Source organism: Ostrea edulis, chromosome 8 (assembly GCF_947568905.1).
Source record: "Ostrea edulis chromosome 8, xbOstEdul1.1, whole genome shotgun sequence".
In the NCBI taxonomy this organism is placed as follows: domain Eukaryota; kingdom Metazoa; phylum Mollusca; class Bivalvia; order Ostreida; family Ostreidae; genus Ostrea; species Ostrea edulis.
The window spans coordinates 37650118-37670093 of NC_079171.1; the positions used below are offsets into that span (position 1 = coordinate 37650118).

General features: G+C 35.7%; 1 protein-coding gene across 2 annotated transcripts in view; it reads left to right on the plus strand.

Annotated features, from left to right (window-relative positions):
- LOC125661567 (uncharacterized) overlaps positions 1-17866 on the plus strand; it is a 40600-nt gene extending 22734 nt beyond the window's left edge. Inside the window, exons 2-6 of one of the 2 annotated variants that reach the window (XM_048893615.2) lie at positions 6382-6716; positions 9563-9653; positions 12096-12269; positions 13043-13179; positions 17434-17866. In XM_048893615.2, the coding sequence (XP_048749572.2) occupies positions 6402-6716; positions 9563-9653; positions 12096-12269; positions 13043-13179; positions 17434-17571 (855 nt within the window). In that variant the 5' untranslated portion in view covers positions 6382-6401 and the 3' untranslated portion in view covers positions 17572-17866. Of the gene's footprint in view, positions 1-6336; positions 6717-9562; positions 9654-12095; positions 12270-13042; positions 13180-17433 lie in introns of both variants that reach the window. The other variant, XM_048893614.2, reaches the window with a different exon arrangement.
- Positions 17867-19976: the final 2110 nt, after the last annotated feature.

A 19976-nucleotide genomic window follows, 5' to 3' on the forward strand; every position in this document is an offset into this window, starting at 1 on the left:
TGCTGGTGGACCGTTAGTCCCCGAGGGTCTCTACAGCCCAGTAGCTAAGTACTTCGTTACTAGCTTGAAAATACGGATATATATTTAATTGCTGGTATAAAATTTAGAAATTCATTTCAAAATTAAGGATTATCTCCCTCATGCATAGCTCTTATCCTTGGACGAATTTGGCTCCACTTTTTTGGCACGCTGTTTTTGGCTATATTTAGATCTAAAACTTCATAGTTATTTCGGATTTCAATCATTTCGGTTGAGCATCACTGAAGAGACATTATTTGTCGAAATGCGCATCTGGTGCATCAAAATTGGTACCGTATAAGTTTTACAATCAGAAATCAAACAATAATTTTCCCTTTAATTTCAAATTACAATTATATTAAAATTGTATTGTTCAGGGGTCTTTTTACAAACAATTGAACTACCAGAAAATAACAGTTGTGGACAGGCCAATGCAATCAAAACTCAGGGCTTCCTCAAGATCTAAATAATGTTATTGTTATCCAAACACCTCTCTGGGGTAGCTCTAGACCACAGTTTCTGCAAATCTCACTCCACATGAGATATATTGTTAAATGTTTGATTGACAGACGGCTAACAATTTGGGGATGTTAACTTTAAGTTGGGTTTTTAAGCCGTTCTTAGTATGCTGATTTTGACTACGAATTACCTGTTTACCTGATCAAGACATAGAGCTCATGGTGGGAGTGACTGGTCGACAGGGGAATCTTACTCCTCTTTGGCACCTGATCGATAATGAAATATTGGTATATAAATATGGAAAGTTGACGATGGAGATGCTAATATCCTCAAAAAGTTGAGTTGTTAGTTTGCCGTTAATATCTTTTTTCAATGAAATATCCAAGTATGAAGCAGAAGTGTCCTTAATTTGAGTTCACTTGGATATATCGAATAGACATATGAATGAAATTCATTATTAATAGATAAAACATCTTCGATATATCCAAATGTCGAATTGAAGGCCACAGCAAGAGATTTTTTTTCTTTTCGCGTAGAAGGTTTTAGATAATTTCTGTTTCATAGGAACATAAAAATAGGTCAGCTAACAAAGGAGCAAAATTCGTGCCCATGGGAATTCCAACCGACTATTGGAAAAATGTCACAAAATTAATGGACACTTGTATACGCATGACTTACGCGTGGGTCAAGGTAGTCTAAAATTAAGTTGAGCTCAAATAATTCAATTCACTTGCACACCTTTGAAAATTAGTAATTTAGCTTAATTTTGAACCAGGTATATGGCGGATTTAATGTTTTGTTGACAGGCTTATCAAGAGGGAGAAATTTAAATAATAAGGGAAAGAGCAAACCCTTTTTGACATATTGTAGTGATAAATTTGTTGCCAGATTTCGTTTTAAGAAAGGTATGGGTAAGGGAGTCATTGAATGACATTGGTGAAGATTTGGAAGTAAAAGATGTTTCAACGAAAGGTGAATATAACGAACAGTGATAAATCTCATAACTCCTATAAGCAAAGCAAAATAAATAATTGGGCAAACACGGACCCCTGGACACATTAGAGGTGGGATCAGGTGCCTAGGAGGAGTAAGCATCCCCTGTCGACCGGTCACACCCGCCGTGAGCCCTATATCCTGATCAGATAAACAGAGTTATCCGTAGTCAAAATCAGTGTGCCAAGAACGGCCTAACAATCGATGTGAAACATATCTGGCAGCATTTGACCCAATGATAGATTCTATTGATGACTGGTTACATAGAATTGCATCTACGTTATAGCGACCAGATTGCGATTCTATGCAACCAGCTGTTTTCTATGAGTGTCTGGAGATCTTGTCGAAGTTCAAAAAAGTACATTTCGCACTGTCAAAAGGGTATGAAATGCACAATTATTTATGTACAAAGGTAAAATTTGTTTCCGTCATGCAATAAACTTTTGAAATTCAAAACGAGATGATCAACTATAGCGGAATATTCCAGGGATCAATGAATTATGCATATATTTCCATCCAATCATCTAACAACATTTCACAAATTCTATGGTCGTTTTAACGATGTAATTTGCGAAATTCTATTATGGTCGTTGTAACGATTTAATTTGCCAATGCAATCTATCATTAAAATACCATCTGATGTGTTTCATACCAATTATTTCACCGTTCTCACCACACTGATTTTTAACTATAGATTACTCTGTTTACCTGATTAAGACAAAGGGCTCACGGCGGTATGGCCGGTCGACAGGGAATGCTTACTACTTTTAGGCACCGAATCCCACCTCTCTTGTGTCCGGGGGTCTGTATTTGCCCAATGCTTTAGTTGGTATTCCTTATAGGAGTTATGAGATTGATCACCCTTTGTTATCTTCACCTTTCATTACATTGATGTAACCCGAATCTGATACCGATCATTTACCAATGTAACTGTTTACATTGACATGGAAAGTATAATCGATACTGTTATTTAAAACTGTAGGGTAAAACCATGTTAATTCTATGGAAGTTTCGTTGTCTCCCACCCAAACAACATCGGATGCTGATACCAGTAAACAGAAAAAAAAAGATTTAACTTACATTTTCACTATTAACAGTTTTTAAGAGATTTTCTTCAAACCAACGATACGGTGTTTGAAATGTTAATAAACATCAAAATATTGACACAGGAGTATGATATATCAGATTGTATGATTGTAGATTGCTTTAACGTCATTCTGGATAATTTTTCACTCATAAGGGGACGTTACAAAATGTAAGCCTATGTTCGGCGCTTACGGCCTTTGAGGAGGGAGTGATCTTTATCGAGCCACACCTGCTGTGTCACGGGGCCTCGGTTTTTAAGTAATCTTATCCGAAGGACCGCCCTATTTAGTCACCTCTTACGACAAGCAAGGGGTACTGAGGACCTATTCTAACCTCGGATCCCCTCGGAACTGCTACATCAGATAAGCAGGGGTATGATATATGAATTGAATGTGATGATGATATATCCGATGAACAGGAATGTTATATTTAAAACAAAATCGGACGTTTTTAGAATAAACCAAAAGTATGATATATGCAGATAAACGAGAGTATCATGATATCATATGTAATAGATGAAATAAACAGAAGTATGATACATAAATTAAATAACCAAAAAAAACCTAAAACAAACAGACAATCAAAAAAGAACCCCCCACAAAAAACAACCACAAAAAAAACCCCACCAAAAACAAAAAGAAAAGAAACAAAAAATAGACGTGCGGTATATATAATAAACAAGGGGATGATCGACTATACTTTACGTGGATGAATATACGGCAGAATGAATGTAACAGGAAAATTCACGATTGGTTTTGCAATACCTTGTAGAATCAAAGTACTGAAAGTACTGATGGGAGTTGATTTTATGTAGATTTGCACCAGATGCTTCTGGGATTGAGAATTATTTCAAAATAATGATAAAAAATAGAAGTACACTCAGAAGTCATAAACTTATGTTATTTCTCTACAACAATCAACGCGCAATCATTCATGTTTACATACATACTGGTAAATCAATCAATTGTCTGGATTATATTTTACTATTCCAACATATCATATAGTGATACTCTTAAAACTGTTCATTTTTGTCAAAATATGTCACTATAGTAACATTCAAGAACATGTTTGAAAAACGATTTACACAACTAAACAATTCCCCATTGCTTGAAGTGCAAGAACTTACACTTAAACATCAGAGATTTACGTATCCTTTATCTTTAAAATTATGTATGATCTTACTTAAAATCTGAAATTCAATTCCCAGAGCTCTATACAAATCATCTAGGAAAATTTCAATCGACATCACTTCGTAAGCATCAACAAATGACAGGACAATAGCTACAATTATTAAATTTACCAAAATAGTCATGTGTTCTTTATTTTGCACATGTGAAAAGGTGAAGATATTGGACAGTGATCAATTTCATAAATCCTAAAAGAAATACTAAATTAAGAGTTGGACAAACACGAAATCCTGTATATATTACTGGTTGGACCTGGCGCCTAGGAGGAGTAAGCATCCCAGTCGACCGGTCACATCCGCCGTGAGCCCTGTCTTGATCACTTAAACGCATGTGATTGTGTACAGGACTCCATGTCCCACCCCTCCTTGTATTTTTGAATGGTATTTTAAGTGTATTTTTAATAAAATGGGAAACTTCAGTCAGTTCATTATTTTTTTAATGGATTAAACAATCATTAGAAATAAATAAAGTATGCAATTCAGCCGGTGCCATTTAAAAAAATACGCACTTAGCTGAGAAAAGACGCTTGTTTATTATGTACAAACGGCCAGATAGGTTTAGACTTACAGCATGGAAAATAGGGGGGGGGGTCTCTTTGGTGCCCCGAGTGTCAGAAAATACGACTGAAAGTAGAAATGGTAATTCAGATTTGGATGTAAAAGAAAAATATAAATTTTCAATGTCTGGAAAAATCATTGGAAGCATATCCAAATTTAATTTTTAAGATCGAATTTGGATCTGAATTCATGGAAGGGGCTTGATGAAAAAATTTGTTTATATAGAGTCACACCTTTTGAAAAAGGAATGTTATGTAAAGCATTGTCAATTACAATCTAATGAAAGTACAGACCTATATTATGTTAAAAATACATAGATATTTTTGTATATCCATCTGATTGAAGTATGTACAGACCTATATTATATATATAGTCAAATTGTGTCAATAGTTCTTTCATGGTTCTTTCAGATTTCCATGAAAAATTACAAACCAAACCGTGGAACGCTATGAAGGTTTTAATCATATTTGTCTTTCCACAACCGGCTTGGCTAGTTATAATGAAATTATGGTCTCTTTGGCCAGGTTAAACGCCTCTACTTAGTCTTCGTTGAATTGTTGATGGTATTTGCATGAAAGACCTCGTCTTGGGATAAATTATTGACTGCGACAATATATTTTCATGTATTCATTTCGTAAAAGAATCTAATTTGTATTTTAAGATGTGATAAGTGAATGACTTTATAGCAAAACAACACTTTCAGTAAATGATGTATACTACTATAAAACTTTTTCATATCATTCAACACGATGAACAAAATATCAAGAAATTCATTTTTTCCCCCATTTCCTCTTTTTTATTGAGCGATTTTAACTTTTAAAAAAAATAACGGGTTGAACTCTGTATATAAATAATGAAGATTACATGAATCCACAGAGAAGTGCATATAGAATGTTAAGTGTGATTGATTATACAAAATTAGTAATGTAAAAGTCTAATTGAATATTGATTAATCATATATTATGGAAAGTTAGTTAACCATTATGACTCTAAAAGACAATACAATCTTGGAAGAACTTGGTGGCGGTCCACGGAAAAATATGGATTATTTTAAATGGAAAGTTTTTTTTTTCATATTGATTATGAATCTAAATAGCAATAAAATTAATTAATCTCTCTATTTCACGAAGGAAAACTAAACTGATATTTTATTCATTGCATATATCGATTTTCTAATTTCTATTGTTACACACGAGGTATCAGTGCTCTATCTGTCAGTCAGCTGACGTTTGCTGCTGTAGAACTTGGTCGTGGCCCACGGGGAAATGTGTATAAAATATGTCTGAAAAACCTTGAAATTATATGGCGTGTGGTATGATTTTCAAACTTATGACAAATTTTCTCGAAAATAACAAACTGTTTGGGTTTTTCAACAATATTTGATTTAAGTCAGCATTAAATGTTACGATTCACGGTATTTTTGCTTCGCTTCAATTTGACGCTAACACAAATCGGTTGTGTTCCCGATTGTGACCACGTCTGTATGTGTATGTATTTTTGGATTTGAAAGGTCCACACAAAGGCTATAGAATACGCAGAAACCGCAATTTGAAAGACATCAACTTTTTTATCCGCGGGACCCGTTTTTTTTTTTTTTACCTATACTGTATATTATGATCGGTTATATTCTCTTTGCGTGTAGGATATTTTGAATACTGTGAAATATCGCTGTTGACATTAGATTGTATTTATAGTGATACTGTCGTCGTTTTTCAATGTACATACTCAATTGACCGACGGTGGAAAAGTAAATTTTACAGAAACTATGCATTCAAACGTGTAATACGTAAACGGTTTACGTACTATTTGCTGCTGGCGCTGATCATTACATCTGTTTGTAAAAAAGTGCCTAGGTCCACGCCACCTTGAGCCAAGAGAATGCAAAGATGAGTTGATAAAATCAACTCCCAAATAATTGGCGCGCCCTGTATGTTGTATTATATGCAGAGTATACAATGTCATATTTAATATGATTTGCAGGTCGCGACAACCTTGTGATTACGTCATTCATGCGTTTCCCTATTTGAATCTTTCAGATTCGGTTCTGGGACGAATACAATATGAAACTTTTCTTCTGACAGGCAATGCAAGAACTAAAGACATGAAACTCTGCTGGTATCTACACAAACTTCTAACGGTCTGTAGTATCACGTGGTCTGTCACATCAAACTTGGAAACCGGATATGCCAGATTACGATACGGATATAGGTTAAGGAAGCGAATTATATTATCTTTATTGAACTACAGCCTTCTGGACTGCGTGGAGGAATGCCTCAGGACCACGAGATGTCAATCATTCAACTACCATCGCGGAACACTTGTCTGCCAGATCAACTATGAAAATGAACCTGCTGCACAAACTGTGTATGAAAAGACACTTGGATGGATTTATAGCGATATAAAGGATTGGAGCAGGGTAATTCTGACATTTATGCATTTTCTGTTCTGTTGTATTGGTTTCATCTGCAGATAAGAAATTCTTAGCGTGGGATAATGTCTGTGATAAGAAACAAACTTGTTGATATATAAATGCCACTCTCTCTCTCTCTCTCTCTCTCTCTCTCTCTCTCTCTCTCTCTCTCTCTCTCTCTTGCTGCATCTAACAGTTAATGCATTGTCTTTGTTTGTAAGGCTCATTATCACAACTGTATTTCAAAGGAACTTGGCACCAATTCAACTTTTGGTAATGATACTTATTATACTTCAACTGGCCTTTCAAAACAGAAAATTCTACACAACCATGCTTCAGTTTTAGACACATTTAATATCCCAGTCAATGGGTCGAATGAATATACCTAAACTACATAAAAAACCCTTACAAACAAAGATACTTTGCTAGATCTAGTAAGTGCTCTACCAAGCCCATAGCTTTACTCCTCACGAAAATATTAACAGCTGTGATGGAGAAACTTCAAACTTACTGTACGACTACATATGACGGAAGTGTTGTTAATGAAATGTGGATTCTAAAAATGTTTTGAGAAATTTTAGTAAACTTGAAATCGTAAAACTTTTCCCAAATCAATAACATCAAAACCTATGACTTTTCAACACTATACACGACCATTCCTCAAGATGAATTAAAGACTAGACTTTTTTACATGATAGACAGTTGCTTCGTCAGCAAAAGATGGAAAAAGGAAATATTCATATCTAGTGATCGGTCACCCCAAAACTTACTTTGTTAAACACCACTCTGATTCCACGCAGAAGTACTCTGAAATTGAAATAGCAAAATATGCTAGAGTTCCTCATTGACAATATATTCGTGGTCTTTGGTGATCAAGTCTTCCAACAGTCTGTTGGAATTCCCATGGACACGAATTGTGCTTCTGTTTCTATATTCATATGAAGCGGAATTTATTGAAAACGCGAGAAGAAGAAATATCTTGCTGTGGCCTTCAGTTCGACATTAAGATATATCGACGACGTGTTTTCTATTAACAATGACAACTTTCATTCATATGTTGATTCGATATATACCCGTGAGCTTGAAATAAAAGACACCACGGAGTCGTCCAATTCTGCTTCATACTTAGATATTTTATTGAAGGTAGACATTAAGGGCAAACTGACAACTCAACTGTATGACAAACGGGATGATTTCAGCTTCTCCATCGTCAAACCCCCGCGGTGGCCGAGAGGTTAGCGCGTTCGCCCCGCATGCAGAAGCCGGGATTCGAATCCCGGCCTCGACAGACCGAAGTCGTTAAAACAGGTCGTGACAGTTCCATCACCAAACGCTCGGCATCAGGTGTGAATGTCACGGGTCCTCGGAGATGACCTTAAAAACGGATGACCTGTGTCACAGTGTGGCACGCTAAAGAATCCTCCCTGCTCAATGGCCGTAAACGCCGAGCAAAAGCCCTTCACCGATCTTGGTAACGTCTGCATATGAGTGAAAATTTTTCGAGTGAGATATTAAGCAAGAAACATACAAACACTATCGTCAACTTCCCATATCTATGTTGCAATATTCCATTATTACCTGCATATAGTGTTTATATCTGTCAACTGATACGATACGCAAGAGCTTATTCTGCGTATAGTCAGTTTTTAAATCGAGCAAACTCCTGACAAACAAGTTGATGGTACAGGGATTTCAACAGTCTCGATTGAAGTCAGCATTTCACAAATTCTGTGGTCGTTATAACGATCTAGTTCATCAATACAACCTATCTTTGGGTTAAATGCTGTCTGACATGTTTTATATCGATTGTTAGACCGTTCTTGGCACACTGATTTTGACTACGGATAACTCCGTTTACCTGATCAGGATATAGGGCTCACTTTGGATGTGACCGGTCGACAGGGGATGTTTACTTCTCCTAGGTACCTGATCCCACCTCTGGTATATCCAGGGGTCCGTGTTTGCCCAACTATCTATTTTGTATTGCTTATAGGAGTTATGAGATTGATCACTGTTTGTTATTTTCACCGTTCACTTAAGAAATGGATGCCTGCCTTGCTTGTATTGAAAGTATGAAATAGCGAAAACAGGGGGCGTACCATTGATGGGATCTGTGTTATCTCCAGAAAGGGTTCAGAGAATTTTTCGGCCTGACTGACGACTAATTAGAGCGTAGTAGGTGGGGTCTTGACATCACATCGTCGCAAAATTTCCGTCTTTATTTCAAAATATTTATATTCTAATTATCTCTACAAATTTTGGTAATAGTCTTTTCCTCATGAATGCGTTACAGTAGTAAGCAATACGCGTATGAATACAGATATATATATAACACCTCTATTTTAACAACTGGAAATTCTGATATAAATGAAACTAAAATGTAAATACACGTATAATATATAAACTTTAAAAAAATCATGTAGCTCAAACGCGTGAATCGTCGTATTTTATACTCTCACGTATTATCAAAACAGATTTATTTCTTAAGAGATAGAAAAGTAAAATGTAAGAAGTAAAATCTACTGAGCTACTCATCTAGACAATAGCATTAGAAATGAGTGGACAAATACTGCTGATATCCATATTTTCATTCATTTTTTAAAAGGAAGTTAGCCATTATGACGATGTAGAATAACCGTTTATTCCTTAAATTTTGATTTGTTTACGTCACGTGGAAAGGTCAGTGTATGTTCTGAGAAATATACTGCATTTCATCACGTGAGCATGGTTAACAAACCAATAGTAAAAGTAAAAAAATAACATTCACAATTACCATTGCTTCAGTAAGCTCTATGTCAATACATTGTAAAGCAGATTTTCACATGACATTCCATTATTCCATTATTCTGCAGGATTTAGCGGGTTCGTGCTCAGTATCCAAGTGCGCCATCAACGAGAAATGTGTTCACCAACCATTCGGAAAATTCAAGTGCATATTGTCTGGTAAGATGGTTTGATATATATTGTAACGGAATCAGACGCAATATAAGTATGCTGAGTGAATAGTAAGCAGCACCTACAAGCCTATCTGGCTACTTGTCAATTTCCTATCGCAAGGCGTTCATGTATGTTTGTTCAACCTTAGACATAATGAACAGCGATAGCCAAATTACATTAACTACTATCATATATTTATGGAATGTATTGAGTAAAAAATTAGAAAAAAATCATCATTCCTCAAAATACGTGTACTAGTACTTTGCATTCATACATGAAAGATCACAGTCACGCTCGAGAAATCACACCCCTCACCCACGAGATGACAGCCATGTCTCAAAATATCGCAAAAGTATGTCTTTAAAAACTCATACATCTTATAATAAAACCATTACAACATTGTCTTAAAAGATTGATAGATTTGATTTAATGTTGTTTAACATCCCTCTCGAGAATCTCTCACTCATATGGAGACGCCACCATTGCCGGATAAGGGTTGTACAATTTAGGCCTATGCTCGGCGCTTATGGTCTTTGAACAGGGGAATTTTTTTTAATGTGCCACACCTGCTGTTACACGGGACCTCGGTTTTACGGTCTCATCCGAAGAAACGATCTATTTAGTCGCCTTTAACGACAAACAAAGGGGTACTGAGGACATATTCTAACACGGATCCCCACGAGACTGTCTTAAAAGATCTTACAGAGACTCCTAAAACAACCACATATCAAAAAGGATTTACAGCTACATCTAAAAGGATTGCAAGTCACATCTCAATACAGATATGTCCAAAGTTTGTGGGCGTTCTTATCAGTGTATGGCATTATTGGGATGGAAGAATTACTTACCTTGAAAATCGGTGAAAACTATTTAGCATTACTTAATACATCGCAGCAAAGAGGCAAAACTCTACCAGTATATCGATCCGAAACAGGAAACATACGTGAGGAAAATGGAGTTATCTTCCGCGACATGAAGCATACCTACACCTAGCTTCCAAAATTTGTTGATTATATCGTGGATAACGAATACGAATATGGATGTTAAATTTATACTGAAATCGATAAATGTGCACAACCCTTCAAATACGTGTTATATGTACATGTATTAAAGTATTGTACAGTAGCTGCATTACTTGTCAACATGTCAAGGATAATAACAACTTTGGCACGCATAAGATCGTTTCCCTGATTTTCGAAAAAGAATAGGCTCATTGGGGGTGTCAGAAAACCTTAAACATCCACAACCAAACATATCTCAATTTCTTATAATACAAAAACTCCGTAAAACCATAATCAATCAATCAATCAATCCTTATAAAACATTAAATCAGTTTCTCTATTGTCAACTTCCCATATCTATGTCGCACTATTCCATTATCACTTGCATATGGTGTTTATGTATCGCCACTGATTCGATACGTAAGAGCTTGTTCTACGAATGATCAAATTTCAAATCGAAGCAGGCTACTGACAAATAGGTTTTTCAACAATCTCGTTTAAAGTCAGCATTTTCCAAATGTTATGGTCGTTATAGCGATGTAATCAACCAATAGAAACTGTCATTCGGTAATATACTTTCTGGCATGCTTCGTGGCAATTGGGGCTGTTCTGTGAACACTAATTTTGACTACGGGTTACTCCATTTTATCCGACCGAGATATAGCATTCATGGCGGGTGTCGACAGATGGTGCTTACTTCTTCTTAGCACCTGATCCCACCTCTGGTGTGTCTAGAAGTCCGTGTTTAAAAAAAACCTCTTAATTTTGTATTCTTAAGCTTTATGTAAGGTGAAGATAACGAACAGTGATCAATCTCATAACTCCTATAAGCAATACAACATAGATAGTTGGGCAAACACGGACCCCTGGACACACCAGAGGTGGGTTCAGGTGCCTTGGAGGAGTAAGCATCCCCTATTGACCGGTCACACCCACCATGAGCCCAATATCCTGATTAGGTAAACGGAGTTATCCGCAGTCAAAATCAGTGTGCCAAGAACGACTTAACAATCGGTATGAAACACGTCAGACAGCATTTGACCCAATGCAAGGTTGTACTGACGAAGTAGATCGTTATAACGAACATAGAATTTGCGAAATGCTGACTTCAATCGAGACTGTCACATATCACATCATGAATATATTTCACATATCAATAATGTATATATTTCACATATCACATCATGTATACATTTAATATGTCTAAATTTGAAGCCCTTCATTGGTCTTGGTTACGTCTCAAAGTGAGTGAAAAATCTCGAGAGAGATTTTAGACAAGATATAATCAATCAATCATTTCAAATGTCACATCACCAGCAAATGCGTTTATTCCCATCGTCGAAACATTACAGTTTAAAGGAGGGAGAAAACCCGTGGGTTCTGACGATGGTGTATCCCTTGATATTTTCATATTATGATAGCAATCGGTATTTTATCGTTCCCTCAGATTGTGGCATCCCCTACAACAGCACAATGACGGCGGATGATGTAAGGGACTGGGATGGTATTGGGATTGCATTGTCGTTACATCTCAAATGTACTGAGGACTATCAGCAGAGGGGGTCCGGACGATTTGTTTGTCAAGCAAACGGAGAGTGGATATCAGACCTGTTTTGTGAAGGTGAGACGATTTATTGTTTGGACAATATAAATGAAAGGTGAAGTTAACGAGCAGTGATCAATCTTATAACTCCTGTAAGAAAAACAAAACAGAGCGATGGGCAAGCACGGAGCCCAGGATATGCCAGAGGTGGGATAATGTGCCTAGGAGGAGTAAGCATTCCCTGTTAATATCCATTCGAAATGAGTGCTACATATAAAATGGCCAGGTCTTTTATTTCCGAATTTTACAAACTATGAAAGGTGAAGGTAACGAACAGTGATCAATCTCATAACTCCTATAAGCAATACAAAATAGATAGTTGGGCAAACACTGAACCCTGGAGATACCAGAAGAGGGATCAGGTTCCTAGGAGGAGCAAGTATCCCCTGTCGACCAGTCACATCCGCCATTGGCACTATGCCTTGACCAGATTTGCTCATTTTGTTTGGAGTTGCTTGCTTATTTGCTGTACGTCCCAACTGTAGATGAAGTGTCATATATTTAGAAGTCAATGGATGTTAATCAACAATTTATGATTATCAATGATTTCCTTTTACCCAAGAGATTAAGAAATGAAAGTTCATGAAATGTACAGATATATCCCGATATTATTCAAAGTTTTGACTGCCGTTTGAAATTGTCGAATATTTTCTAATAAATAAAGGGGCTGCTCTCAATTGCCGAACATGTTCTAATAGATAAAGGGGACTGCTCTCATTGTGATCAGATCTAACAAGTGATACAGTAATGCTTGAACGTGTTACATGACATTGGTGATTATTTACATATAGGGAAGCGATTGGGCTGCTTTGAAGACATACCTAATCGTGTGCTTGAATCGGGGCCCCATGTTCAAAATCACAATGGACGAAATTATTGCAAGATGTTTTGTTCTACAAAAGGTGAATTCAGATTCTATGGATTAGAAGTAAGTATAAATCAGATTTAGATTATCATAGAATTATCATGAATTTTTTATGCTCTCTTATTGGTCCAGACGAACTTTTCTGGTATTGACCTCCGACTGAGTTCACTTTACATGTAACATTGGCTTTGGAAGGTCTGTTTGAAACTTTCCCTCTCGACCAACCATAGATTTGTTGACATTTTTATCGACCAATCAAATTTGCGCGTTTCATAGCATGTATCGGTAAGTCAAATTTAATGTCGTTAATCATTTTATCGAAAATTGTTAATTACGGTAAAATAATTATCAACTACAATGAGAAAAAATCCTGATAATGCATGTTATTATTACTACAGTTTCTACGTTTCTACTGTTGAAGTATTGCAACGTGTCATAATGCAAATATTTTATTTGTTGAAGAAATAAAAAAAACTTTGAAAACTTGTAAAATTCCTGATCATTTAATAAAGGTTACGGAAGTCTACGGTTACTGCCTCAGTCAAACATAATAATTAATAACAATAAATAATAAACAACAATTAATGATCAATAACAATCAATAATTGTAGAATGTTCAAGTATGTACAAGACGTGCACTTTTCACATTATATATCCAGCATTTTTCTCATATATCACATTTGATATCCAGTATTCTACTACATCATATGATATCCAGTATCATACTACATCACATTTGATATTCAGTATATACTACATCACGTGATATCCAGTATTATACTACATCACATGATATCCAGTATTCTACTATATCACGTGATATCCAATATTATGCTACATCACGTGATATCCAGTATTATACTACATCACATCACACGAAAATGTTAACAGCTGTGAAGGAGAAACTTCAAACTTACTGTGGGACTACATATGCCAGAAGTGGTGTTAATCAAATGTGGATTCTAAAAAATTCTAAAGAACTTTTAGTAAACTTGAAATCACAGAATTTTTCCCAAATCAATAGCATTAAAACCTATGACTTTTCAACACTATACACGACCATTCCTCACGGTAAATTAAAGACTAGACTGTTTGACATCATAGACAGTTGCTTCTTCAACAAAAACGGAAAACGGAAATATTCATATCTAGTGATCAGTCATTCAAAAACTTACTTTGTTAAACACCACTCTGATTCCACGCACAAGTACTCTGAAGTTGAAATAAAAAAATATGCTAGAGTTCCTCATTGACAATATCTTCGTGGTATTTGGTTATCAGGTCTTCCAACAGTCTGTTGGAATTCCCATGGGCACGAATTGTGCTCCTTTGTTAGCTGACCTGTTTTTATATTCATATGAAGCAGAATTTATTCAAAAACTTCTACGTGAGAAGAAAAAAATCTCTCGCTGCGACCTTCAATTCGACATTTAGATATATCGATGACGATTTGTCTGTTAACAATGATAGCTTTCATTCATATGTCGATTTGATATATCCCTGTGAGCTCGAAATGAAGGACATCACAGAGTCGTCCACTTCTGCTTCATACTTAGATATTTTATTGAAAGTAGACATTAATGGCAAACTAACAACTCAACTGTATGACAAACGGGATGATTTCAGCCTCTTCATCGTCAACTTTCCACATTTATGTAGCAATATTCCATTATCACCTGTATATGGTGTTTATATATCTCAACTGATTCGATATGCAAGAGCTTGTTCTGGGTATATTCAGTTTTTAAACCGAGGGAAGCTACTGACAAACAAGTTGATGGTACAGGGATTTCAACAGTCTCGATTGAAGTCAGCATTTCGCAAATTCTACGGTCGTTATAACGATCTAGTTCGTCAATACAACCTCGCATTGGGTCAAATGCTGTCTGACGTGTTTCATACCGATTGTTAAGCCGTTCTTGGCACACTGATTTTGACTGCGGATAAGTCCGTTTACCTGATCAGGATATGGGGCTCACGGTGGGTGTGACCGGTCAACAGGGGATGCTTACTCCTCCTAGGCACCTGATCCCACCTCTGGTGTGTCCAGGGGTCCGTGTTTGCCCAACTGTCTATTTTGTATTGCTTGTAGGAGTTATGAGATTGATTACTGTTCGTTATCTTCACCTTGCATCCGGTATTATACTACATCACATGCTATTCAGTATTATACTACATCACATGATATCCAGTATTATACTACATCACATAATATCCAGTATTCTACAGTACATGATATACAGTATTCTACATCACATGATATCCAGTATTCTACATCACATGATATCCAGTATTCTACAGCACAAGATATCCAGTATTCTACATCACATGATATCCAGTATTCTACATCACATGATATACAGTATTCTACTACATCATATGATATCCAGTATTATACTACATCACGTATGATATTGAGCATTCCTCTCCTACATCACACTTAATATCCTGCATTCTTTCCTATATTATATTTGATATCAAATATCATTTTTCCTCCATCACATTAAATATCCTGTATTCTTTTCCTGTATTATATTTGATATCAAATATCATTTTTCCTCCATCACATTAAATATCCTGTATTCTTTTCCTATATTATATTTTAAAACTTATACGGTACCAATTTTGATGACCAGATGTGCATTTCGACAAATAATGTCTCTTCAGTGATGCTCAACCGAAATGTTTGAAATCCGAAATAACTATGAAGTTTTCGAGCTAAATATAGCCAAAAACAGCGTGCCAAAAAAGTGGAGTCAAATTCGTCCAAGGATAAGAGCTATGCACGAGGGAGATAATCCTTAATTTTGAAATGAATTTCTAAATTTTATAACAGCAATTAAATATTTGATATCAAATATCATTTTCCCTCCATCACATTAAATATCCTGCACTCTTTTCCTATATTATATTTGATATCAAATATCATTTTTCCTCCATCACATTAAATACCCTGTATTCTTTTCCTACATTATATTTTATATCAAATATTTTTCCCTACATCACATCTCATATCAGAAATTCTTCTATGGCATCACATCTAATATCCAGCATTGTTTTTCTATATCATATTTGATATCAAACATTCTTTCCATAAATCACATTCAATATCACGGATTTTCCGCCCACATCACTTTAGATATTCGGTATTCTCTTCCTAGATCACATTTAATATTCTGTATTCTTTTACTACAGTACATTAGAAATGTCGTGAATCAATTTATTTCTTTTAGTTCTCCAGAAGGAAATACGTTTTTAGCTTAGTGTTAGGATTTGTAGGACGTCATATCAGTGTATGATCAAATGATGGTCGGTTTTGTAAGGAAAACAACCGTGAAAATCTTTTTAGAAAAGCCTAACACGCTGAATCTGAGGTGCATATTGATATATAACCATAGCTTACTTTTACGAGACTTATTTTGAGGTGGGCGTAACAACTCAGTGGTGGATCCAGATAATTTTCAATTGAGGATGCGACCATTGTACCCTTGTATCTTTTCCGTCCCCAAGACGGAGATTGAAGATCTCAAAATGACGAAAAATTACCATTTTTGTTACATGTACAATATTCAGTGAAAGGGGACCGCTACCCTCGAAACTCCCTCTTGATCCGCCACTGCAACTCATAAGATTATGATTGCAAATGAGAAACGATCTAGTTCGTCAATACAACCTCGCATTGGGTCAAATGCTGTCTGACGTGTTTCATACCGATTGTTAAGCCGTTCTTGGCATACTGATTTTGACTGTGGATAACTCCGTTTACCTGATCAGGATGTAGGGCTTACGGCGGGTGTGACCGGTCAACAGAGGATGCTTACTCCTCCTAGGCACCTGATCCACCTCTGGTGTGTCCAGGGGTCCGTGTTTGCCCAACTGTCTATTTTGTATTGCTTGTAGGAGTTATGAGATTGATTACTGTTCGTTATCTTCATCTTGCATTTGCAAGTCTATCTCATGTTTAAACTGAATGTTTTTAACTGGCATATGCAGCCCGGCGTCCTGAGAAGTAGAAGGTATTTAGGTAATTATATAGTTGTGACCTCATTCTACTGTAAGTCATTTATTGCAGTGAATTGATTTCAATATCGGAATTTCTGACTGCAAAACTGTAAAGCGTGTATTGAGATTGAAGCTTGAATTTCTCGAAAAAATCTTAAATCTAAGTTATTTATTATTTGAGCAGTTAAAATTTGAATGAAATCTGGGTTTCGACTTTAGATTATTTCGAGAAATCCAGGTCTGGTGAGCGTTGTGGCCTGTGGGACTATCGAGGATGTTTTTACAACATGTGTATGCTATTCGTGTATTTTTCAGAATGGAAATGAATGTTTTTGTGGCAGTGAGATCAAATACAAAAGTCTTCGCGATGACAACGAGTGCAATAAGGACTGTCGACAAAATGACGGGGAAACTTGTGGGGGATCGTGGAGAATTGAACTCTTCACAATGTAAATGAATATGCAGATAGCTTATCATTTTCCAAGGGAGATATGAAGGAGTAAAACACACTTATTTATAGATGTAATTTATAGATGTGACCTTGTATCAAAACACAATTCCATTTTCTCAATTTATATCACATGTACATTATGGTATAGAAACATTTTAACATGGTGGCGGACACACAATAAACTTAAAGGTACTGGAATAATAGTATTTTCAGAATTTGTGGAACTACATTATTGGCATGTATGTATGTACATAATTCGTATGTATATCTCTATATAAATGGTGTATAAATACAATACTAGAATTTATATAAGGTCATAGTCTTCCATATCTGCTTAATATTTGGATATTTGTTTTACATAGTCAACGGAAAACCACCAACACAACGTTATGACAAACATCATAGTTTCAGCTTCTCCATGGTCAACTTCGCTTATTTATGTAGTAATATTCCATTATCACCTGCTTATGGTGATGATGTCTCAGAACTAATTCGATACGTGAGAGCATGTTCTGCGTGTGATCAGTTTTTAAATAGAGACAAGCTACTGACAAATAAGTTGTGTTACACAGGTTTCAACAGTCCTGTTTAAAATCGGCATTTCGCAAATTTTATAGTCGTTATAATGATCTTATTAGCAAATACAAAATATCACTGGATCAACAGATAATTGTCGTCCAGAGACACAATTAACGTAGCAGTACTGGACACATCAGCGGTGGGATCTGGTACTTATGAGGACTAAGCATCCTCTGTTGATCGGCCGCATCCTATAAATCTTGTTCAGCCAAACGGAGTAATCCGTTTGTCAAAATCAGTACGTAAAAACACAGTCTAGAAATTGTTTTGAAATACGTCAAACATGCAGCATTTAACCGAATGTCAGGTTGTATTTGCAAATTAAATCATTTTAACGACCACAGAATTGGCAAAATGCTGACGTTGAAAGAAACTGTTGAAATCCCTGTAACACCCACTTATTTTTCAATATTCTGTCTACAGTTTAGACATTTTAACATTACATTGATCCAGCTGCACTACAGGTGAACTTTTTTTGTTTGTAAAGTGTATGTGTATACGTGTATATTTTGGGGGTAATAAGATTTTCTTTTACATTATATTGATGAAAAATGTTACAAAACACTAACACAGATTAAGTTGTTGACAGTGCAGTTACATGTAAGTAGCTGTTATATACGACGAAAGTAAAAGCTGGTAATTTAACAAGTAGGGATTTCATTAGCTGGCAAAATAGTCGCTCTGATGTGATTCCAAATCGAATGATCTTGTACAGTGTACAAAGGTAGCGGATAAAAAGACCTAACTTGATTCAGACTGGATCTATGCTAAAGTTGAATATCACGGAAATACAGAAGAACAATAACTCTTCCAGAATCTTGAAATTGTGCATAGTAATAAATAATGGAAGCTAAAAAGAAAGAAATTAAATAATCGATCATCAATGAACAAGTACCCTTTAATTCTCGCTGAACTGAACTTTGTTGTAAAAATGTTGCGATAGTTTGATTAAAATAAATCCAAATATATTAGATTTATCATTCATTATGAATCGCGTCACTTTCATTTCCATTTGATAATCGATAGGAAATTTAGCCCTATTCCCAGTCGATGACAATTATGTCACAGGCGATAGAAACTATACCAGGTGTGTTTTGTGCTTTATCATGTGATAGAACAATGACTAATGTGCTTTGTGACGTGCTTTTTTTTTATTTGACGTATACCCTTTAATATTTCGGGAACTCCATAGGGACATTGAATAGACCAATTCATTAAAGAGATTTAAATATTCTTTTCTTTTAACTCTATACACATTTCTTGCAGTTGAGGGAATTTCTTTTGAGCATTGTGTTGTTACAAATACGTGTAATTTGAGTCCATTTCAAATGACAATTGAACAAAAACAAAACCAATACGTTTGAATTTTTAAAATCCTTCATTCACACTCGGTTTATATGAGACAAAAACAAGCTTATAGTGACACTTGCATGACTCAGCAGCACTGTGTCCTATCACGTGATTACGTCACACAGATTGCAGTTACACTAAATTTATCTAGTGCAAGAGCATGCGATGAAAACCTATTAATAATTTCTATATATGATGAGGTGGAATAATATTATTTCAATACTGTTGCTGTGCAAATCCCGGGCGTCACTCTTTTTAATCATTTTAGAGCAATGTATGCGAAGTTTATGAATCCCTAACATCTAACGAACATGAGACTGACATGTTTATGAAAATTCTGATTTTTGTCATGCCAATTTTGTCAGTATTGCACCAAGGTTGTTTTGCTTATACCGTTCATTTTTCAATGTGCTAAGGGTATAGCTGTAACACACTATTGTCACCAGTTGGATTTCTACTTTCGTTTTTCGGATACACG